This window comes from Crinia signifera, chromosome 5 (genome assembly GCF_055691185.1).
Source record: "Crinia signifera chromosome 5, ASM5569118v1, whole genome shotgun sequence".
In the NCBI taxonomy this organism is placed as follows: Eukaryota; Metazoa; Chordata; class Amphibia; order Anura; family Myobatrachidae; genus Crinia; species Crinia signifera.
The window spans coordinates 299,941,791-299,967,204 of NC_139221.1; the positions used below are offsets into that span (position 1 = coordinate 299,941,791).

General features: G+C 43.2%; 1 protein-coding gene and 1 long non-coding RNA gene across 5 annotated transcripts in view; one reads left to right on the plus strand and one right to left on the minus strand.

The window, feature by feature from the left end:
• On the minus strand, nt 1–24,372 carry LOC146081260 (metalloreductase STEAP4-like). Of its 4 annotated transcripts, XM_083189381.1 has the most exons (6): nt 24,163–24,369; nt 15,983–16,115; nt 10,283–10,738; nt 5,584–6,111; nt 4,395–4,559; nt 1–3,525 (listed from the first exon to the last, which is right to left on the minus strand). In XM_083189381.1, exons 3-6 carry the CDS (start codon nt 10,733–10,735, stop codon nt 3,232–3,234), a joined length of 1,440 nt encoding a protein of 479 aa, XP_083045507.1. In that variant the 5' UTR covers nt 10,736–10,738; nt 15,983–16,115; nt 24,163–24,369; the 3' UTR covers nt 1–3,231. The 4 variants fall into 4 exon arrangements, with proteins under 4 accessions (XP_083045507.1, XP_083045508.1, XP_083045504.1 ...); XM_083189382.1 differs by lacking the exon at nt 15,983–16,115 and having other exon boundaries at nt 5,584–5,795; nt 10,447–10,738; nt 24,163–24,372; XM_083189378.1 differs by lacking the exon at nt 15,983–16,115 and having other exon boundaries at nt 24,163–24,370.
• Nucleotides 24,322–25,414, plus strand: part of LOC146081262 (uncharacterized) — a 73,526-nt gene continuing 72,433 nt past the window's right edge. The window contains exon 1 of the long non-coding RNA XR_014475101.1: nt 24,322–24,494. This is a non-coding gene — a long non-coding RNA (uncharacterized LOC146081262). The remainder of the gene's footprint in view (nt 24,495–25,414) is intronic.

A 25,414-nucleotide genomic window follows, 5' to 3' on the forward strand; every position in this document is an offset into this window, starting at 1 on the left:
TTACATGCTTTAAAATCCTTTATTTGTTTAAAAAAATACAAAAATGTGAATTAATGCAATCTTAACAGCTTCACATAGTTAATAGAAAAAAATATGATATTGCTTAAAAATGTTGATTTTTTTTTTCCCAACAAGACATTTGTTTACCACCTCCTTGTTCCTCTTGTATAATTATCATGGCCACCAGGTAACTTTTTTGGGGATTGTAGTCAGTCATTGGCATCATCACAGTAGTCAGAGCAAGTATATGTTCTTAGGGTAAGCCCAATAATCACCCCTTTGAGACCAGCTCATCTGACAAATGACAGGATTACCTATCTATTTGTGAGGGTTAATCTGACACAACATTTACAGTCGAGATGTGCACAAACCCTTGTGTTTGGGTTCTAAATCCTCTTCGTGGTTAAGTGTTTTGGGTTTGGTTTGGATCTGGGTTTCTTTAAAACTTGATAAAAAAGGGTAAAATCATATGATTTGGACCTGTTCTTGTTTCTATTTTGCCCACATCCTTCTGTTAGGTCAGTGGTTCCCAACCTGGTGTACCAGTTAAGGGTACTTGAAAATAAGATTGGCAATGACGGAAGAAGAAGTCTCCCGATGGCGGAAGAAGTCTTCCATTGTCATGGAGACAAAGCATGTTCCCTCACTTCTGGTTCATCTGCAGCGCCATCCGCGCCTCCTCATGTTTTTACCCAACCAGCAATTCACTGGGAGGTACCCAGCGGCCCTCAGACACCAGCAATCATCTGCCCTGCATTGACATGGGCGACAGCAGCATTAATCCTACAGGTGTTAGCAGGAACCCCGGAGACAGTACACAGCCAACAGCCATACACAGAGGGACCGCATTCCTGAGCGCGCCGCACACTACTCCTCCGCTACTCCTTACTATAAGGACACACATAAGTATACGAATAACACTCACTTCCACTCCACTCTTAAGTACTATGAATACTTCAAATTGAGAGAAGGGGTACAGGAGAGACAAAAGGTTGGGAACCGCTGTGTTAGATATCAGCAGGAATGGAACAAACTTGTGTTTACTTACATACGTCTGGCTGTCCTAATCTAAGTTTTATGTACATATGTGTAAACCTATCTGCAGATCACGTCAAATAGACCCATCTTTCGGTAAATGTGTGTTATGGGGCAGATTTATTAAGGCTGGTGAAGTGATAAAGTGAAAGGGGGTAACGAACCAGCCAATCAGCTACCAACTTTCAAGTTACAGGCGGAGTTTAAAAAATATATGACAGTTACGAGCTGACTGGATGCTGTGTTATATCATCTTCCACTTTATCACTTCTCAAGGCTAATACATCTGCCCCTAAATCTTTTACATTATACTGTACCAATGCAATTGTGACAAAAATGCTAATCCTATTAATTTAGTACGCTATTACTATTACCAGGGCCGTATTTCAGTGCCATAGCGCCCCTAGGCACCAAATTTTTTTGCCCCCCCCCCCCAAAAAAAAACAACAAGAGAGAGATACCTTCAGCAGCGCAGGGCTGCACTTCCCGGGTCGATCCCTGGCAGCACAAAGCCGGGGGGTGGGGCCTGATCCCCATCTAGCTGCTGCAGCCACAGTCACCACCGCGCTGGGCCGCCTACTCCCGAGTCCCTATCTGGCCGCCGACAGGTCCCCACTCCTGCCTCAGCAAAGGTCAGGCAGGGAGGAGCCCAGGCTGCAAACGGGTGGGGAAGGGGGCCATCGCAGGGCAGCTTCACTCGATCCCCAGCGCCGGAAGCACTATACTGGCCGCTTTTCCCCGGCGCCGGGTGCTCAGCAGCACCACTCGTTCTCCAGCACCGAGCTCCTGTCACTGACATGACAGGCGGCGCTGGTCAGCACTTGATCCCCGGCGCCGGTACACAACTCCCCAGATGCTGCAGGCAGAGCTAGGGAAGGGGGCGGCACTTGCTGCGCAGCACAAAAGTAATAAAAAAAAAAATTGACAAAAGAAAATCACGCCACTGCTTGCCGCCCCCAGCAGGTGCCGCCCATAGGCCCGTGCCTCACGGGCCTAGTGAGAAATCCGGCCCTGACTATTACTGATCTGTGCATGGTTCAGTCAAATTCGCCAGTCTGGTCTATTTGTAACGGTTACCAAAAGTCGAACCCTATTACATTTGCGAGTTGTATACTTTATAATGTGAGAAAAAAAACCGGACAGATCAAAATGTGTGAATTTCACGGCAAAAAGTGAGAGTTTTACCGCAAACCGCATCCTGTTACATGTGAGAATTACACAATACAGGCGAATTCGGACTTTTTTGCCTAAAACTTTCAAAATTCTAAAAATCTCATCCTACAGTATTACATCTTGCCCGTGGACTTATTTGCTTCACTCTCCTAAGCACGCCATCACACTGTACAACTGTAAAAGTAGCCAATGCCAATTTCCAGGTTCACCACAGCGGCTAACTTAAGCAGTGCCACTACCAATTTGGTAACACTGCTAGCACATATATTACATACATGTACAAATGTGTGTTTATCTGTGCTTAGTCATCCCCCCCCTGCACTATGTAGTCAGCACTGTAGCTGCCGCTGAATAAAATAGCCACACCCACTCTTCTGGGAGACTGCAGTACCTTAAAAAGCGGAAGCTGGGTTAAGTAACATATGTATTACAGCTTGTTTTTAATGCTTTCAGGCACCCACCACCCCCTCTGGAAGTAGCCGGGACGCCGTTGCCAAGCAACGCCGATCACCGGAGGTAAGGCAACTGACCACTTCCGCCCGGAAGCTCAGCTCGCCCGGAGGATGAGCTGGGATTGCCTTCACACGGTATAAAGGTGAGGTGTATGTTTGTTTTATGTCACTCTGTTATCTGAAGACGGGGGCAAGTACCCCCAAAACATCATTAAACTTTATTCTGCTTTCAAGTCCCTGAGTGCCGTGCCGGGGATTCTACTAACCCAGCTTCTGCTCTGCGTCTATGTTACCTATAGCAAAGGCACCTGGGTAATTGCTATCTTTCTTTGGAAGTGCCGGCTCGCAGCACCTATATATATTTATTTATATATATATATATAGTATGTCTTCTTTAGTAGAATATAATATGGAATACAGTATATTATATGGTCTGCCTTGGAATGGTTGTTATATGGTCTGTCACTGACAGTTACTTACATTTTAAACAAAACATAACAAGAACAAGACAACGTTGTGCAATAACAGTAACAAGAGGCGACACCACGGATGTACTTAGCATTGACTAACGTCAATGACACTCTAGCTCAGTGGACAATGGAATGTTTTTCATGCCGATGTCAGACATTTTGGGTCCATGCTTTGGTCTCCGTTCCCAACCTTGGCGGATTTTTGTGATTCGTTGATCCAGACAAGGAATGACAAGGATGAACTTCATCGCCAGAACTGCACATGGAATAATTAAGGAAAGAACAAATGCTGGGGGGAGACACCATCGATAGAAAGGTCCGAAGATAAATCTGTCTCCACCATAGACAAGGGTATGAGCTGTACTCAAAACCAGGGTCAGATAGCCCAATTTTGACTGTGAACATAATAAGAGTTTAAGTTAAGAATTGGGTTTGTAGTAGGGAAAGAAAATGACAGTATAGTGTGGGCCAGATGTACTAAGCTTCAAAAGTGATAAAATGGAGAGTGATAAACACCCAACCAATCAGCTCCTGCCTGACATTTTTCAAACACAGTCTGTGACATGGCAGGTAGGAGCTGATTGGCTGGCGGTTTATCACTCTCCATTTTATCACTTTTGAAGCTTAGTGCATTTGGCCCTGTGTCTGGTACATAGTGCTATAGGTTGGTTTTCTGCCACAATTGGAACATATACTGTAATATTGATTGGCATCTACCAACTGTATACTGGCTTTATTGTGTGGTTGTGAACATACAGTACCTTAGGGAATAGATATTTAAACCTTCACTGGGGCAGACAATAATTTTACAGCAGTGGAATATTTTGGCCTTATATAACGTATATATTAATCTCATTAATGCTACAGTTTTCATACAAAGTGGGTGACTTCATCAAGTTTGGAGAGAAATAAATTGGAGAGAGAAAGTACCAGCCAATTGGCCCCTAACTGCCATGTTACTGACTGTGTTTAAAAAAATTACAATTGGGTGCTGGTTTGCCGGTACTTTATCTCTGGGCTCTCAATCCAAGACTTAGTAAATAGACCCTGTATTGAAAAATGACAGTTATGGGGCCTAATTGTTGATACTTTGGGGTAGATGTCTGAAGCAGTGATGAGTAAAGAAGTGAGTCATGGCAAACCAATCAGCTTTGAAGTAACATTTATCAAGTGCATTCTATAAAATGATACATAGCAGCTGATTGGTTGCTATGGCAATGTATATATTTCTTTGAACCTTTATATATATACACAATGTACTCGCCTGTACAAAGCGAAATTCTCTCCAGTTGACAGCATTGCTCACCGACGGTAGGGACGTGATGCCCAGTAACACGTAAAAGAAAAAACCTAGTATTCCCAATGCAACATAGGAATCAGAAAGCCAGGCATAGTGGTGTAAAAGTGGAAACGTGCCATTGCCTTTGATCTGCAAATGAGACACAGTGAAACATTTACCTGGGTCTACAACAAGATGGAAAAACTTTGTCCTTCATGTACAGTTCAGAGTCCCAAAATAACACATGGAGAGAGACCTCAAAATGTGTCCAGATTTACAACATTAGCATATGCGCTATGATTACTTCATGCACACCACAATAGCATAGAGTAGGCATCAGTGGCGGGTTTTTACCTATGGGCTCCAGGGCTGCAGCCCCCCAGGTAAAATCCACCACTGTAGTGAAGACAGATAAAGTCTGTGAGACTGCACTGGCTTCACTGTGACTGGCAGTGACTTCCTATTGGAAGTCCGACCTGCCAGTCACCAAGGCAGTCCCATTGGGAGGTGTTCCCTCCCTCCGGGACGCCTTGCTGCGGGCTGCCGGGCAAAAATGCCAAATGTGCGTGCGCAAAACTTACATGGGGGGGGGAGGTTGTGTGTGTGGCGGTGTGGTATTAACCTGCTTACTAGGCTCTGATTAAACGCAGCCTAGCTAGCAAGCACGTCTGAATTACCCCCTTAATTCAGACTTGATTACATAACACATTGTTAGCCAATGGACAACCCCACGGTAGGTCAGATGTAACATGTGCAGAGAGAGTTAGATTTGGGTGACGTGTGTTCAAACAGAAATTTAAATTGCAGCATAAGAATAAAGACCCTGTCGACCAAAGCAATGTCAACCTTTTTATTGTGTCAGCATATGGCCTGTCAACCAATGGTTGACCTAATTACTGTCGAACCTATGACTGTCGACCTTAATATACTTGACCCAATGACCCATACCCTTTTACTATTAGAAATGAGTGATAAGTCATTTACCCATGTTTATTAAATGGGGCCCTAGCTACCGTCCACAGTGCAAGGGGTCAATGGAAGATGGAATGTTTCATCATCAGCACAGGAAGGATTCTTTACTGTAAATGTGGTGGTGGTGGTGTGTGTGTGTGTGGGGGGGGGGGGGGGGTGTGCAGTCACTAACAGAATAAAGAAAACAGTAAAAATGTATTACCTTTTGGATTAGATAATATTCTGCCCCCCATCGTACGTAATAGCGTATTGGCATCACCAGTGTATAGACGGCATGGAGGAAGGCGTAAGCCAAGGCTACTAGTCCCAGTTGTTTGCGGCAGAGCATCCATTTGTCCAGCCAGTCTGGGAAGCGGCTGTATTTGGTGCCTCGGTAGAGCTGGATGATGGCACCGATGATCCCTGGGAGGTACACTAAGGCAAGTAGGATAAGAGACACAATTGGGAATACTCTGTTGGGAATAGAAATGGCAATCAAATAGGAAGTGTCCTTATTGGCTGTAGCATAGGGGTAGAACACTTCAGTCACTAAGCAATAGAGAAAGATTAATACAGTGAAGCCAGCACAGATGTAGAATGGAAGTCTCCACATTGGAAATAGCTGCAGTGGGTAATTCTCTATCTCATTGGCTGCCAAAAGGGATCCTTGGTCTAGCGGTGTGAGTCCAAGAGAACGAGCAATCTCTGCAACCATTTCTTTTGCTTTTGCATCATCGCCACACAGGAAAACCTGTCATGTGATAAATCGGGATTTAAAACTTACAGTAAATCTATAAAATACTACTACTACTACTACTACTACTATTACTACTTATTTTACTACTACTATTACTACGATTACTACTACTACTATTACTACTTCTACTAATACTATTACTGCTACTATTACTACTACTACTACTATACTATTACTACTACTATTACTACTACTACTATACTATTACTACTACTAATACTATTACTACTACTATTACTGCTACTATTACTACTTCTACTAATACTATTACTACTACTACTACTACTACTATTACTACTTCTACTAATACTATTACTACTACTATTACTGCTACTATTACTACTACTACTATACTATTACTACTATTACTACTACTACTACAATTACTACTACTATTACTACTTCTTCTACTATTACTACTACTATTACTGCTACTATTACTGCTACTATTACTACTTTTACTACTACGATTACTACTTCTACTACTATTAATATTTCTACTAATACTATTACTACTACTATTACTGCTACTATTACTGCTACTACTATTACTACTACTATTACTACAATTACTACTACTATTAATACTTCTACTAATACTATTACTACTACTATTAGTGCTACTATTACTACTTCTACTACTATTATTACTACTACTACTACTACTACTACTATTACTACTATTACTACTACTACTACTAGTATTACTACTTCTACTACTATTACTATTTCTACTACTACTATTACTACTTCTACTACTACTACTACTACTACTACTACTATTACTACTACTACTACTACTACCATTACTACTTCTACTACTATTACTACTAATATTACTACTACTATTACTACTTCTACTACTACTATTACTAATATTACTACTACTATTACTAATATTACTACTACTATTACTACTTCTACTACTATTACTACTACTATTACTACAATAATAATAATAATTCTAATAATAATAATATTTGGAATAATGTGGCAATTAAATATATTTAAAGAACAAAAATACATATTTTAAAGTATATCTACACTGTACTACACACACATATATAGAATTTGGAAATTCCGCACTCACGGCCAACATTGAATATCATAGGGGGTGCTCCTTTAAGGCGACACAAGATGTCCCAATCATAAAGCAAGGTAGGATATGGTTAATCCAATATGGGCACTCACCAAAGTCTCATCATGAAGTTTTAATATTGATGACTCTTGAGCTGTGAGGACGTCTACTGATGACCTGTCTTGAGAAAGGCCACCTAGTGGCCGAAATGTAGACCTACATGTAAATTGACTGGTAATGTACCAATATTAAAACTTCATGACGAGACTTTGGTGAGTGCCCTTATTGGATTAACCATATCCTACCTTGCTATATATATATATACACATATATATATATATATATATATATATATATATAAAATATATATATTCATACTTGCCTATCCATCATACAGGCTACTTTGGGGGCGAGGCTGGGTTGATGCCAAATTGCCCCACCCACAAGACAGGAAAATTATCATGATTCGCAATGGAGGTTGCTGACTGCTGTAAGTATATATAGGCATAACTACCCATACACACAAATTCAGTCACTATGAAGGCGGTGAATCTGTTTTATTCTTCATTAATTGTCATTATTCTTATTACTTCTCTCGATTACTGTTTATAAAGGTCGTCAATTATTGTGTTTTATTGATTAATAATTATTAAGTAAATTTACAGTTTATTGTTAACACATGTCCTCATTACTGTGTCAGATGTATGGTATGGCTGGTGTGAATGTGTTCCTAAAACCCCCCCACTATCCACACTACCTGCGAGGGGCGGCGGAACGCCTCCTCCCGACCTTTTCATACCCCCACTATCCACGTCGACGTGGAGTAGATTCTTTATAGTGTGGCGAGCGCAAAACCTTGAAAGCCCCCCACCACTGTCACTACAAGAGGGGTGGTAGAGGATGAGATAGTTGGTAGAGGACCAGAGGTGAGGGGGGGGGGGGGGGCAGTGCCAGATTAAGGTATAAATGGGCCTGGAGCTGAAAATTATCAAGGGCCTATTATGCGCAATAATAGGGGTTGTGGCCAGCACCTAATAATGTGGGGGCGTGACCAGTGTTCTGGTTGGGTGGTCTGCTCATAGGTGCGTCTCTATTTGTGTAAATACTTTCAACTGATTATATATGCCTGGAAAATGCAGAGGGTTGGCATAGAAAAAAATGCAGGGAGATATATCAGGTGCACTCCAAAGGTGCCACCGCAGGATGCCGATGTCCTAAGATACTTGCGGGGTGAGGCGGCACTCCAGTCACAAAAAAATACTGAAAGCTGAAACTTGGTAGACAACATTTCAGCACCTTTTATGTGGTCACTTAAGTTTACCACACCATATACCCCTTATACAAATCATGCAACACAATAGTAACCCCCTTATACTGTACTTGCCTCTTACACATTATGCCACATGGAATGAGCCAAAATTCACACTATGGCACACGGATTGAGTGAAAATTCCCGTTATGTCACAGATTAAGGCAAAATTCACATTTTGCCACATGGATTGAGCAAAAATACACACTACAGTATACCAAACGGATTGAGCAATAATGCACAATATGCTTCACAAACAGGGACATTGCGCGTGTAAAAATGTACACCATAATGCCCATTACGTATTATGCCAATCACCATAATGCCTATTAAAAATTATGCTACAAAAGTGCTACTGACCTACATGCTCATTGCCAGCGGTTCCATGCTCATTGCCAGGGATTCCGTGCTTGTTGCGATGTGGGATTACATGCTCATTGCCATGGGGGAATACATGCTCGCGGTAACTGGGGGACAGTTGCCAGGCAGAAGTGACAGCCGGGCAGAGAGAGGGAGGCTGCCTGGCTGTATTCAGAGCACTGCAGGTCCCGGCAAAATATTACCCCTTTCACACCAAAAAATGCAGGGACTTACCCAGGAATTTGGACCCAGGTTCATGCAGAAACATTCCCGGGTTGGTCCCTTTTACACCAGCCTAGTCCCCTTTAACCAACCAGCTATTTTTTCGGAATCAACTGATCCATTTAAATGAGATCAGTATGATATTGAAGAACTTTTGAGGTGTGATTTTGGTCGCGTGAAACTGGGCCGTTTGGTTCCAGAGAAATCTGCCCTCAAACAACATGAACAGCCGTGAAATTACATTTCAGAAATGAAAAAAATCAGTTTACCAGCAATATCTCTGGAACCAATAAACCCATATGGATCAGCCTGGTATCAGATTGAAGTCCCAATGACTTTGACTGAGATCAACCTCGAGCTTCTGTGATGCCGGAGGGGGAACTGGCAGCCGATGGAACCGGGTAGGGGTCGGAATTAATGGGTCCCATGTTATCCTATGGGGAAAACATTCCAGATTTGCCTGGTGGTATCTCCGGTTCCTGGGGGGCTAACGACGCAGGGCTGGACTTGTTAGAAAGCCCCAGCCCTCAGATACAAAATCAGCCTATTTGGAGAGTGGGCCTGAAGCTGTAGCTCCATCAGAGGCCCATTGTTAATACGGCCCTGGGGGCGGGGGTAGAAAAGGTGTGGGGGAAGAAAGGTTGAGCAGGGGTTTGAAAGCGTTGCGACAGCCATCACTGTGTATCTTGCTCTGTCCCTCTGAGTGTAGGCTTCCTTTCCCCAACAGTGCAGGGTTCCTCTCCCTTGTGCCGGGTCTCCCTCTGCCTGCTGTGCCTTGGCCCACCCAAGCTTGCGGGCTCTAGGCACCCTCCATAGTTATAGTTACACTAATTGGGGTCGATGTCGACATAGACAAAAACCCATGAAAAACGGTTGTCAACCTTTTCCGGTGTTGACCTTTTGCCAATGTCAACCTAATGCATTTCATTCTTTTTCATGTGTCCACCTTTTCAATAGGTTGACCACCAATAGCGGTCAACTTATTGACTATCAACTGTCTATCTTTTCATCCCCACCCAACAATAACATATACTGAAAGCAATAAACTAGCTCATATTAATAAAAATGTTTATAGATCAATTTATAAATACTTTAAGAAAGTCATGAAGCATCAGAATCCTGCAGGCACTGGTGGCCAGGGGGCAGGAACTGTAACAGATACTGGACACTGTATTGAGTAGGACAATAATGCTTACCTGCCTACTTGCGTCTAGCGTCCCTGATTGCAGGGCCCAAGCTGAGACCGTGTTAAATGCCTTGATTACTTTGGCTCCAGGTAACAAACTGGCCAGGTGTTCTGCATTAGAATTTGGATACTGGTTTATTTTCAGATTGTTGCTGACATCTACCAATACTTTACCTTGCAGAGTGTCAGCAAAAGCTGTCAGAAAGTGATAATTCTCCCTGTGAATGGCTATGATAATGAGGTTGGACTGCTTTGCGGCCTCTGCATGGGCCAGGACTTCCGCTCCTTTAGGGATAAGGGTGGAAGAGCTGGGATTTCTGCTTCCATAGATAACCGTGTAGCCACACTGAAGAAGCTTATACCCAAGAGATCTTCCAAAGTCTCCAGTTCCAAAAATACAGACAGTATCTTGTTTTGCAGACTCCTTTGGATGAAGCGGAATGCTATTCAATGAATTGTCCATTTCCTGTAAAATATGAACAGTAGATGCTCTAAAATAATACATTGAATTCAGTAAATACTTATTAGATATAACACAAAATTCTAAATACATAAATTGCAGTCTCCTACTTTAACTACTGATATTTGAAAAGGAACATTGACCTGAAATCACCAGTAGAAAACGAAGAAATAGACTGTTACCAGGTTTTTGAACATCTGACTTCCCTTGGCAATGTCTGTTGCCAAGGAAACACTTGTCTACAGTTTGCTGTCTTAGTTACAGGTTTTAGTAAAGTACATCAGTTATTTACAACAAATCTGGTAAACGACAGGTACTGTAGAGTTTGTTATTGAGGTTTTAACAAGTGATTTCAGGCATAAAATTCACAATTCCAAAAGCATCAAGATTTAGTGCAATAAATTGCAGTACAGATCCTAGCTGTAATGATGAAGGCCTGGGTCAAAGGTAAACACCAATGACATGATTACCGGGTGTTAACACATAAGAGAGCAGCTGAATCAACACATTTTGTAGGTTCTTTTCAAACTAGGACATTGCCTCTGTTCACAACACTCAATTGTTCCCAGGTTGACCCATTAAAGTGAACAGCAAAACTCATTCCAAGTCAGGTGGGAGTGATTAAGTTCTGAAGATGCTGTCTTCAACACTTTCATAGCATAACCCTATCTGTGTGACATGGCAAGATTAATGCCCATTTACTTCAACATGAGTGATAGGAGAATGATTATTATCTGACATCAGTCTCAGACATAAAACACAAAATATACGCATTGAAAACGAAAGAATAAACACATTACATTACAAAAGTACCAGCCAAAAACCAAACACAAAAAAACATATCTAACTAAATTTACACTATGGGCCTGGATCAGACTGGATCGCAAAGCTCACTTTTTCTCTAATGGACAAAATCATGTGCACTGCAGGTGGGGCAGATGTAACATGTGCAGAGACAGTTAGAATTAGGTGAGTTATTTTGTGTGGAGTGTTAGAGAGTTAGATTTGGGTGGGGTGTGTACTTCAAACTGCAATCTATATTGCAGTGTAAAAATAAAGCAGCCAGCGTTTACCCTGCACAGAAACAAAATAACTCACCCAATTCTAACTCTCTCTGCACATGTTACATCTGCCCCACATGCAGTGCACATGGTTTTGTCAATCGGAGAGTGAATTTGCCTTTCCGAGTGAAAAAGAATAACCACCTTTATGTGTGGAATTGTTTTTAACCAAAACCTGCCAACATTTGTGAACACATCTGTACCTATTTACTAAGTTACTAAAGGTAGGGATGTTAGCCATCTAGGCATTCCTCATTGTGCAAATTATATATAAAAATCTGAAAAAGGCACAATCACGCTCTAATGGACAAAACCATATGCGCTGCAGGTGGGGCTGATGTAACATGTGCAGAGAGAGTTAGATTTGGGTGGGGGTGTACTTCAAACTGATATTTATATTGCAGTGTAAAAATAAAGCAGTCAGTATTTACAAATATAACATATACCTTCTGAAGAAACCGTCATAGTCTCAAGACGGAGAAACGCGTCAAGATTCGAGCCTTGTCACCCTGACTTGTCCAGGATTCCACCCGCCACCTTTACTACCATCCACGGAAATAACGTGGATAAAAGACTCTATAAGTTTGAGTCACGTGGAATAACAACCATACTATTGTCTACCTGAACCCGTATACACCTCAAAGTAAATAAGTGGTGATATATTTAACCTTCCCTCTTGTTGGAAACTAACTATCCAAGCATTGATACAGCTATTCTAAAGGATACAAATTTATTTACTATCTCTTGATTAGAAATTGTGCTTGGAAAGAAAAATCAAGATGATAAGATTCTGGAAACTGCCAATAATTAGTTCATATGAATGGACAATGTTCAAGGGGTACAATAACTTGCATTAAATGTGTTTTAATGTCATCAAATGTTTTTTTATAATTGATATTTTTTTAATAAATTTATATTAACTGTTGTACATGCTCTCTCTTTAATTAGTTTATCAGACAGTATTTACCCTGCACAGAAACAATAAAACGACCAAATCTAACTCTCTCTGCACATGTTACATCAGCCCCACCTACAGTGCACATGGTTTTGTCCATTAGAAAGTGATTGTGCCTTTCCGAGTGAACCAGAATAAACCCCTATATTTCAATGTTTTCATAACACTATGTAGAATGATAAATATATTTTCCTTAACGACCCCCTAATTTATTTTGGCATGTGCCTCAGTCATTACTATCTTGTTTTTTTTTTTGTCTTGCTTAGTGTTGTTATGGATCTTTATATTCATGTTCATATATTGTTATGACAAATCTGAAATAACCCTGTAAAATTATAACAAGCAGTCCAATGTCAGCTACCAGCAGTTTGGACCAGCACATTCAATCTCCACCATAATCAATCTCCTTATTAATGGAAGTAGTTCTTCCAAAAAATTGTGGGGGTCTAAACAAACCAAGCACTTCAGCCTCAAAAGTAGAAGTCCCTGAAGCTGAAGCAGTTTGTTAAATTATGCATGTACTTTTCAATATACAAAATAAGGGTGGGTGGGATGATCCAAGGACAATTCTATTTTCACCACTTTTCTTTTCATGAAGTGCTGAATTTTGGCTTCATAATGTCCTGAATTTTTTTTTTTTTTGCATAACCAAACATATTTATTGGTTATTCCCCTAATACATTACATTATTAATTTGCAACATATTTTTTAACCAGAAAATAATATGTTAACAAAATAGCCAAGGATTCCTAACAAGTGTTGAGATGAAAGAGATGCCAAGAAAATGAATAGTTCTTTTGAAAATAAATGAATAGTTATCATTAGTTGTGCTGATTTTCTAAATGGAATGATGTTTCTCACCAAGATTTGTAAATGTTTTTGGACAATTTAAAAATAATCTAATGATAGTGTGGTAACAGCTTATATTCATTTTTTTCAAAGCACTTTGGCCCTTATTCTGATCTGTGCGGCCAGATCAGAATATGCGGCCAGGACCGTGCAGGCGAATCCCCGCCTTCCATACGGATCGCCACCTCCGTCCGTACGCGGATATGTGGCGGTCCGCATGAAAGTGGACGGGGATACGCCTCCTCCATCTTGGGAGCAGCCCCTGCACTCGATGGTCGCCGACCATCGAATGCAGGGCCGCACGCTCCACCAGCTCCCGCCACCCTAGACCACACGGACACTTGTCCGTATGAAATCATGTATGGGGGCGGGCAGCTGACATCCGGCGATGTCAGATGCCCGCCCCCTACACATGCGTCACGGCTTTATTACCATGCATACGCCCAGCGTTTGCATGGGAACGCCCATGAAACGCGGGGCGTATGCATAGGGTAATGAGGCTAAGTAGCCCCTCACGCCCCTCTCCGCCCCCTGTGCGGCGTCTAAAAAAAACGTACGGCGAAACCGCTTGCACATGCGCAGAGTGACCTCTGCACATGCGCAGACGAAAAACATCGGCGGTACGACCGCAAGCGGCAAACACCGCACCAACCAGAATAAGGGCCATAGTGTATAGCACGATGACTGTCACTGCAAAGTAGAAATGTATTTATGTTACAGTAATTCTGTGATGTATTGTGAAATATCTGAGCTTACAAAGAAATATATTAACATAAAAAGGTTTTTATGACTGTGTTCAGAAAAAAAAATAAACATCTTTCAAATGTCCTTTGTGGTTGTCATCAACATTTTATTTACTTATACAAATGAGTAATGTTTTCTGCCAGCGTTATCTTCCTTATAGGATGTTGTAACACGCTGTGTACATCCAGCAATGGATTAAAAGCCTTCACAATCCATTAACATTCTTTTCAAAGTATTTGACTAATAAACGGCTGTTACTGTTCATAAGCCAATTAGAATTAGGGCGGGACGGGGTTTTTACAACATTTTCATGTGCACTAAAGTCCCTCCACCGGGTACCGCTGCGGGGGTTATCGCTAGAAAAAGATGGCAATACCCTATAGAAGCCTATGGGCTTCTCTCCACAGTGTTGTGTGAGGGATCCGTCATGGATCCCTCCAAGCGTGCCCCGCAACTGGTACCATCACCCTGCAAATGCGTAGAGGGACTCCTGGGTTTCAGACCTGGAAGTCCACCTCCGAAGCCGCTTTACAAAGAACAGCTTTGTGGGAATGCAGAGGCCACAACAGAAAAATTGGCATCTACATGGGAAATATGGTGGCCACAAGGTTGCTCAGATGGCTGATGGGTCACGATGGTTATCCGATGCTGTATCATTGGACATACAGTAGCAGCAGATTAAAGGAGCCACTGGTGGGATCCTTTATCCAAACTCTGAGTCAGCAGCATAGAGATCTGCAGGCACATAGGTGTATTAATGTGTATTCAAAACTCTGCAGAGCCCAGAAACACACAACTTCTCTGAACTTATTGGTCCATATGGCGATGAGGGGCATGATTGCATACCTCCCAACATTCTGTTAGCTGCAGTAGGGACCTCAGCTTGCGCCTCCAGTAGGGGGCATGGCCTAGTGGTAATGGGGCATGGCCTATTGATTGTGACGCCCCCTTTTTCCCCCATTCTGTGAGCTGCTGACCATGCCCCCAGCCCCTCTGTCTCTGGGTACAGATGCTCAGCAGAGCAGCGGCAGGCAGGAGGGTGTTCCAACTGCCCCAACCCGCCTGCTGCGAGACACTGTCTGCCTGGGCGTGACGTCCCAAAAAAACAGGACGGTTCTGCGAAAATCTGGACAGTTGGGGAGGAATTTTTTATGAGAACTATCCTGATAATGCTGCGGAGGGGCACTGCACGGACAGAGCTCTCTACTCTCGCAACCTCTGTCCCTGCATTTGATAATTGATTCATCCATGCTATCTAATTGCGGATTGGGCTGATATTATCACAACACATCAGCATCTGAGGGCGCGGATGGTGATAAATCGTACCCTCCATGCTTAAAACCTCACTGCAAATATTATGTTATACCGCTGTGGTCAGAGTTTTCTTTACAGTAAATGCAAAATAGCAGAACCAATAGCAAAAGGGCTATGAATAATACATGCAATCATTTTTGGAAGTGAGATATGTTGCCCATAGCAACCGATCGGATTTTATCTATTATCCTCTAGAGGGTGCTACATGAATGACAAGTAGAATCTCATTGGTTGCTATAAGCACTGCACTCACTTCTAGAAACTCACACTGTAGTAAATTTGCACATAGAACAAAAACCCCTTTATGTAAAGCGAATAAGGACTCACCTGATATCCAGTTTCAGACGCGCGCTCGTAGATTGCACAGTCCCCGGGAGCTCTGATTTTGTCCTGAGGATTTTCAGAACTCTTCAGCCAAGTGTTTTGCAGGGTAAGAAGCCAGATTTATATCCCTCCCACTCTGTCAGATATGTAAGGAAGAAAACTTTGTGGAAATCTCAAACTTTCCCATGACAGGATTTTTCTTAAGGATGTTTGCAAACGATCACACTGACAGCATATATTGCATAATAGAACATCATATCACATTTCACTCCTGTGCACATTTGTCCTCATACACTATTCCTGCCATCACGCCGAGCAGTCCTTCCATACTAATGTTATTATGCCATACCCTCCAACATGACCCATTCCATTAGGTACAAAATGCTCTGTTCCTGGACTTCCCTGCAAGTGGCAGTTACAGAGGTTGGACTCCAGCACAGTCCAATATTCAAAGAGGGGTCACATCAACTGCCAGTGAGTCCAGGACAGTGATGCTTGGAGTGGCAGTAGGTGAGGTTCCCCTTTTTGAATATTGGACCGTGGTGCAGCCCCAACTCTGCAACTGCCACTGGCAGGTAAATCCAGAAACAGAGCATTTTGTACCTAATGGAATGGGTCATGTTGGAGGGTATGTTATGCATGTGATGCCGACCTCACGGAACCGTGTATCGGTATCGCAGGCAGGGGAAACGCTGGGATTTTGACTAATTTCTGATCACACCGTGGGGGTTATTCTGGTTAGTTCACTCGCATTCGAATTCACATGCGAGTGCGATGTTCCTTATCTGCACATGTGCATTTCTATGCATGTGCATGTGCCGGGTGCGTGCGGCAATGGCGAACAGAGTGTTCGCCAGGCGCACGTACCCAAGACTGTGGGCACGGGACATGGGGGGGGGGGGGGGGGCGGACCGCGGTATTCCACCATGTGAATGCCCAGTGTTTCATAGGAGTGCCCATGAAAATGCTGGGCGTTCTAATGCAAATTGCCTGGTGACACAGGTGCGGTGGGGCGGGCAGCTGACATCACCAGATGCCAGCTGCTCACCCTGTTCCTGGCGAGTGTGCACACCTGAGAGTCACATGTGTGCACCTTCCACATCATTCGATGGTCGGTGACCATCGAATGATATGGGTGTCACCCCATAGGCTGCGAATGGATGTTTTGACAAAACATCTATTCGCAGCCGCGTGGGCATCCCGCCGTGTGGACCAGAATAAGGTCCCGTGTGTATACACCTTAAGGAAGGACCTGGAAAATAGTAATCTAATATGAGATCTAATTCAGACCTGATCGCACGACTGCCGATTCGCAGGCCGGGGATAATCGATAGACTGCGCATGTATACGGACCCAAAGCCGTCCTGCAATAAAAGCCTTCTTAATCGCTGGTCGTTCGCAAGTTGATTGACAGGAAGCTGGCATTACGGGGTGGTATCCAGACCCACCCAAGCATTTGAGGAAAAGACTTGTGACGTCAGCTCTGGCCCCAATCAACCCAGGGGCGAATTTAGGGGTCAGGTCGCCCCTAGGCACAACAATTGTTGTCTGCCCCCCCTCACCCTCTATTTTAACATGACCTGGTGGTCTAGGGCTAACTGCCTACTGGCGAATGCACTTGCCCTAGGCAGTAAAGGGTCAGGGCTGGTTTGAGGCAGCAGTTTTTAAGTGTGCTTTGCGCTCCCGGTGCAGCTGCCTATGTGACAGGAGCACCCGGTGGCAGCAGGAACGTAGGCCAACCATCTTTACATCCTGTCCTCCTACCATTCAGCTTCGTCTCCTGTCCCCTTCCCATCCATCTTAATCTCCTGTCCTCACTGCCATCCATTTCCCCTCTGTCCTCTCTACTTTCTATGTTCTCCACCTGTCCTCTTCCCATTTATATGCCTCTCTTCCAGCCACCATCCCTTCCTGTCCTCTTCCCATCCATCTTCCTCTCTGCAAACCATCTTCCCATCCTGTCCTCCTACCATTCATCTTCCTCTCCTTTCCTCTTCCCATCCATCTTCTTCTCCTGTCCTCTCTACCGTTTATCTTCCTATCCTGTCCTCTCTACTATCTACCTTCCCCACCTGTCCTCTTACCATCCATCTTCCTCTCTGCAAACCATCTTCCCATCCTGTCCTTCTACCATTCATCTTCCTCTCCTGTCCTCTTCACATCCATCTTCTTCTCCTGTCCTCTCTACCATTTATCTTCCTGTCCTGTCCTCTCTACGATCTACCTTCCCCACCTCTCCTCTTCCCATCCATCTTCCTCTCTGCCAGCCATCTTCCCCTCCTGTCCTCTCTGACGCCCATCTTCCCTTCTTTAATTTCTGACAGCCATTCATCTTCCACTCCCATCCTCTCTGTCATCTGTTTTCCCTTCCTGCCCTCTCTACCATCAAGCGACCACCCTTAGTAGATGGCTAAAGATAGTCAGCAGTTGCTAGAGCGGCAGTAACACTAGCTAGATGCCAGCAGGTAATCAGAGGGACCATGGTTGACAGACACATGTTTGACAAGAGTTTTTCAGGATTTTTTGGTGCCGAATGTCACAGGGGTCCCTGGGGACCCTGTATTTGTGCACTGTGTCCTCTTGCATGACCCGCTATTCTATTATATTCTAATTCTATGTCTTGGATAGTAAAAAAGTCTGATCCAAGTGGACCTGCACCTAAAAATCCAGAAAAACTCCTGTCGAACATTGTCCTGCAAATCCCCCGTTACTGGCAGTAGCCGACTATCTTTAGCCATCTAACTCAGCGGGGTTGACTAAGTGTGGTCGACCAAAACATGGTCAGTCTAAACCCGGTCAACCAGGCATCCGGATACCGAGTAGAAGAGTAGTCCTGTAACATGGCTCAGTATATGCAATGATGAATACCCAATAGGTGGGGAAACCGTGCTACACCCAGAAATGTCACCATAGTGGCCTATATAAAGGTTTTTTTAAACACAAGGTGGTCTCAGCATACCCCATTTACAATCTATAGATGGGTGAAGCACATTTACAAAACCATATCAATTCCCGCACACACATCCCTTGTCATCATGTTGTAGATGGTCGACGCACTTTGGTATCAGCAAACTGCTATTGCAGTGCAGGGAAGAGGCCAAGATCTCCATCAGGGGAAGATCCGACACTGCATCCTTGGACCATATAGGGGTATTCAATCTGTGCTGGTATTTCTCGACAAGGGAAATATCGACACTCGTCTATTCAATACTGTCGTTAATGTCAGCAATCTTGCCATTACCGACAGCATTGAAGGTTGTCTAAAACGGTTGTGGGTTGTTAAATTCTTGGCCGTTTTCCTACAAATTGCATCCGTTTTTGACAATTTTAGAACTTTCCAACACTCTACTGTCTGTACATTGAATGCCAACAGTCAAATTAGTGTCGGAAGTCATCAAAAACATCCAGGATTCCGACAGTTGGGACATTCCGACAGTCAAAATCCCGAATTGAATACCCCCCGATATGTGCTATCGCTGCTGCCTCTATGTAAGCAGCAGTGATAGCACCTCCATCTATATCTCTCTGAATGAGGGCCAATGCCCAGGATTGGTTTCCCTAATTGTAATGGCTCTGTGACAACGGAGTTGAGCTGCCATTATTTATTATATGTGTGGATTTCTTCATTACTTGGTCAGTAGAGCCAAACTGGCAAACAGGCAGGCGCAGATGTGCTTCTAATATATATGAAGAAAGGAATACGGAGTCCAAGAAATTATAGACCAGTAGCGAGTGGAATATTTGGCATAAGCGATATTATATTGAGAGATATATTGATTTTCGGCAAGCTCGTAACAGAGATTCAACAAAGTTATACTGAGGATTGGTTGTGCCAACTAATATGATCAGTGTTTATGAGGGTATAATGTAAAATGGATTTTGGCAATTCCACTTCATGTGATTTATTTGGACAGTGCTAAAGAATTTGAACACGTTCCACGTAATAAATTGTTACATAACATTACAGCACCATGAACTGGGGAAACTCTGATGAATAGATAACTGGCTGAGGGAGAGGAAGCAGGTGGTTATAAATTCAGCATTCATATTCGGCTACGGTTGTGTCAGTAGTGTTCCATACAGATTAATACTCGACCCCATCTTTTTCAGTATTTTTGTTGACAGCCTTGTGAATGGCATATAAAGTGTGTTGTCCATATTTCCCGATGACACAAAGCCTTGCGAAGGCTATAAAGACATAACAGGACAATAACTCACTACAGGCATAAAGGGAAAGTGCACATGGGGATCAATATAGGGAACCTGTCTAGGCTGTGGCAAAATATAGTCTACATATACAGTAAATGGGATGCGACTAGGGGGACCAGCGACGGAGATAATAGGAGGAGGCTGAGCGGTAGCACTACAGGCCGGGCAGATGCTGTACAGGTTACTACAAATCTGGGATGCATAATACTTGGCATACAGCAAACACTGGTAAATTGCTGGTTAGAATATATTTTATACTGTATATTGGATACAAATTGGAGAATACACTTCTCTATGATATATGCATACCTCCCAACTTTCCATGGTGGTATATCGGGACCTTTGCACATGGCGCAGCTGTGTGCCCAAAATGTAGGGGCGTGGCCTTATGGTGAGGGGGTGTGGCCTTCAAATCACATCACTTTCACAAGGCCACGCCCTTGTTTTTCCACTGCTGCCCCTCTGCCTGTGGGAAATAAATGCTGTGCACATGCGCACAGCTTCTGTTCACCGCTGCCCAGCAAGTGGCAGCGGGGACTCCCATCTGCCCCTCCCTCTGACGTGGGTCGCGGCAATACATGTCCCTTTACTCTACGCCCCGCCCATTCTCTCATTAGTCCTTTCCCTTTTCATAGCGGCCGCACCTTCGGCGTGGCAGGTCCCGATTTGAAGATTAGCAATGTTGGAAGATATGGGATATGTAGTTTCACAAAAGCTGAAGAGCCATAGGTCGGCCAGGCCTGATATAGGATATTTTATGAAGCTTTATGACTAACAGAGAGAAGGGAGTTACAGATGGTGTAATGGTTAGCATTATGACCTCACAGCATCCAGGTCATGAGTTCAATTCCCACTATTGCCCTCACTGTGTGGAGTTTGTATATTCTCCCAGTGTTTGCAAAGGTTTTCTACTGGTACTGTGGTTTCCTCCCAAAATCCCAAAATATAGGGCCTTATTTTGGTTCATTCTTTCTGACAAAATCCTTCTTAGATTGACAAAACCATGTGCACTGCAGGGGGGGCAGATGTAACATGTGCAGAGAGAATTAGATTTGGGTGAGTAATTTTGTTTCTGTGCAGGGAAAATACTGACTGCTTTATTTTTACACTGCAATATAGATCTCACTTTGAAGTAAAACCCCACCCAAATCTAATTTTCTCTGCACATGTTACATCTGCCCCACCTGCAGTGCACATGGTTTTTCCCATCTAAGAAGGATTTTGTCAGAAAGAATGAACCAAAATAATGCCCATAGTGATAGTTTAATTGGCTCCCAGTATTTAAGTGTGAGCACTTATGTTTCGGTTAGACTAGACGGGCCAAGTGGTTCTTATCTGCCGTCAAAATTCTATGCTTCTATGAAAGTGCCTAGTTTCAGAACACATTTATGTGGTGAAACTTAAAATACTGAAAACACATTAAAACACATAAAATGTAAAACATTTCTAAAAGTTATTCTAAAAGGTTATAAGGCGGCTCCAATACACTTATACGATTTTGGCACTTTTCACCAGATTGCGAAAATGTATATTTCTAACCTCTAATTACGATCTGTTGCGCTGCCCTGTCCTCATTGGATCAGAACCTGAGATTGCAAGGGTTTGTGCAAGGGATCTCATACCATACATTGTATGCACAGGTTGTATTGTATTTGGTCCGGGAGCCCGGCGGTTCCCTGGTGGGCATTTGATACAGTATCTTATCCGAGGGAGGCATGTGATACTTTGCATAAGTGCATGGGCACCTTAACTCTAAACATATGAAAGGTGCTACCATGTTGAGACGGCAATGTTATTTGTGATGAAGGAGACTGTCCTAAAGTGTGATCAGACAAGATGTACAGATATATCCACGGTCATCGTTGCTGCAGTTGGGCCTTTGGAATGGTTCACTAAGACGCACTATTGCTCCATTAAAAACTACGGGCCTTATTCTAGTTCACTCTTAGAGGCAAATTCCTTCTCAAATGGACAAAACCATGTGCATTGCAGGTGGGGCAGATGTAACATGTGCAGAGAGAATTAGATTTGGGTGGGGTTTTACTTCAAAGTGAGATCTATATTGCAGTGTAAAAATAAAGAAGTCAGTATTTACCCTGCACAGAAACAAAATAACTCACCCAAATCATATTCTATCTGCACCTGTTACATCTGACCCCTGCAGTGCACATGGTTTTGTCCATCTGAGAAGGAATTTGCATCTAAGAGGGAACTAGAATAAGGCCCTATATCCCTACCACATGTACACGCACACACAGACATTCTAGGGTTCATTTTGTTGGGAGCCAATTAGCCTACCAGTATATTTTTGGATTGTGGGAGGAAACCGGAGTACCCGGAGGAAACCCACGCAAGTACGGGGAGAATATACAAACTCTACACAGTTAGGGCCATGGTGGGAATCAATGCCATGATCTCTTTGCTGTGAGGCAGTAATGCTAACCATTACACCATCCGTGCTGCCCCAATTGCTTAAAGTGGTGGAACTCATCTAATTGCCCCCAACTTGCCTCCCCCCCCCCCATTACATGGAGCCATGACCAGTGATACAGTAGCATACAGTAGCATTAATAGTTAACCGGTATCTGGACTGATCATAGATCGACTCTAGGTCAACAGTCATAAGGTCGACCACTATTGGTCGACAGGGTCCAAAGGTCGACAGTGAAAAGTTCGTAAGGGTCAATAGGTTGACAGTCAAAAGGTCAACATGAAAAAGGTCGACATGCGTTTTTCGACAAAATTTTGAGCCGACATGTGCCGACAGTAGCATGCAGCTGGTGACCTCCAGCTGCATGCTACTACACCTGTGCATACTATTGTGGAAATTTCTTCCAGCAAACCTTCTAATTAACTCCTCTGAGTTTGGGAAAAATACTATTTTATTTGTCCTGAATGATTGGGATCTTCCCGGACTGTTGTATTGAACTATTCGTCTGTGAATCCACTGTATAGGACACTCATAGTTATTATCGATTGCACTCTTGCCCCTGATGAAGTCATGTTCATAACGAAACGCGTTGGGCCCTTGTCATTGATCAAACTATACACCTAATCAGAGCTGTATTTACTGTCAAGAATATTCACCACGTGTATTTGTATGATACCTGATTACAGTTTTTTTATTTGTTTGTACATTTTATTAAATATTAATCATCAATTTGAAATAGATTTACCATTTGAAGCGCCCTCTGAAACTCTTCTTTTCTTAATTTCTATCTTTCGGGTCCTATGTAATAGAGGACCCCTCAGAGGTGCTGCTCGCACAATCTGAGCGCAGGAAGGGGTCCCCCCATTGTTATACTGTATATATATATATATTACCACATGAAAAGCCTGTGTTTGTCCCTCTGTACCTTACTCTGTAGGAGCCATGCTCAGCGTTACCTGTGATTAAAAACCCTCCCATGACGAGGCCGCCGCTGCTGTCCTCCATGGGCCTGAGAAGCATATGATGAGCTCCACCAGCACAAGCTGCTCAGCCTCTGAACTCTTGTGCAAAATCTCATGGGACTTAGTAAACTCCCAGTAATGCATTGCACACTTGTGCAGTGAGTGTGCCTTGGCTCCCGATGATCAGCACCATAAATCATTGTCACATTAGCAGATAGGTGAAGCTACAGCACTACCCCACTTCCATGTACAAAACCTTTAGCTAAAAATAAAAACAAAATAAAATTCCTACCAACCAAAAAAGGCCCCTAGATAGAGGGGGGCCCAGGGGTACTGACCCCCTGTGCCCCCCCCTTAATCGACCAACATGCTGGTGACCCAATGACCGTATCCCTATAGTGCATAGTGGTGGTAAGACATTACTGTTACCATGTCTGCAAAACAATCAGCTTCTGTCATTTATCTAGCACAGTAAAAAGAAAAATGATGATTTGTTGCTTTGGGCAACTCCCTCTGCACATGTTACATCTGCCCCACCTGCAGTGCAGCATGATTTTGCCCAGCTGCTTGCTTTTTCATACCTCCCAGCATGTGAATCCCAATATCCGGACACTTGCGCTGCAGAGCCATGTGTGCATCCAAAAAGGGGGCTTTGCCTCTCTCGAAGGGGACGTTGTCTTTCTGGGTGCCACTTCCATAAGCCACGCCCCCATTTTCCGGCACTATGGGGAAAAGACTACTGCTGTCCATGCCCCCAGCCCCTCTGTCTCAGTGAATATTCCCCTCTGCTCAAGCAGACAGAGGGACTCCCAACTGCCCCCCCCCCCTTTCCGGAACGCTGCTGTCCCTGGATGGGAATCTGGGATGCTTCCAAAAAATTAGACTGTCCCACGAAAATCGGGACAGTTGGGAGGTATGGCTTTTTACCTTTACTTCTAGCAGGAATCAGATCCCATATCCACTGGCCTCCACTATATTTCATATCACTGTGATTAATATTACTGTCAGTTAGCTGTCTTACTCCGCGCAGATCTCCGGCCTCATTTCTGATGACATCTTGTTTCTATTTGCTGAGTCTCCCCTTCTGCTGGAGCTGTTAGTGTAACCTGGTCACCGCGTCTCCTGTTGGCTGCACACATGGACTTGTGCCAACGTATAACCTTGTTAGAAGAGTCAGTACAGCTGCTCGCACAGTAGCGGATCTGTCCCAGGCCTTAGGAAAGCATGTGTTCCTGACATGTTGCATAATATCAGAATTCACTACTTGTGCTAGAATATCCTCGCGCATAGAACATTCAGTGCTGATAATTCATGGCATGTACAACATTACATAATAACGATCTGTTTAATATTATAGTGCTTTTCTAAAACGGGATGCTTATACAGTATATGCTTACACACACACACATAAATATATATGTATCATATTGTACCTTCTATATATCTATATATATCTATATAGATATATAGATATATACAATGCTATTTTTCAGCAGGAACCAGCAGGAACTCAGTTCCTGAACCTCTAATGAAATATGACATCATCAGGAACTGAAAATCTACTTTTCATAAGATAAATTGTATTTTAAAGTCACCTGTGAGTGCCTTTGTTTCTAAATACAATATATAGATCTATCTCTCTCTCCCTCTCTCTATTATATATATATTTTTTAATTTAATTGATCCGCCCCCAGACCTGGAGTTCCTGGACCTATTTTTCCAGAAAAATAGTACTGGATATATATATAGAAATACTAGTAAGCCCGCTCGAAGCAGAAGCTTTTAAAGCTAGTCAGCTGCCTTCTGTGTTTGTGCATGTGTGAGAAAGAGTTG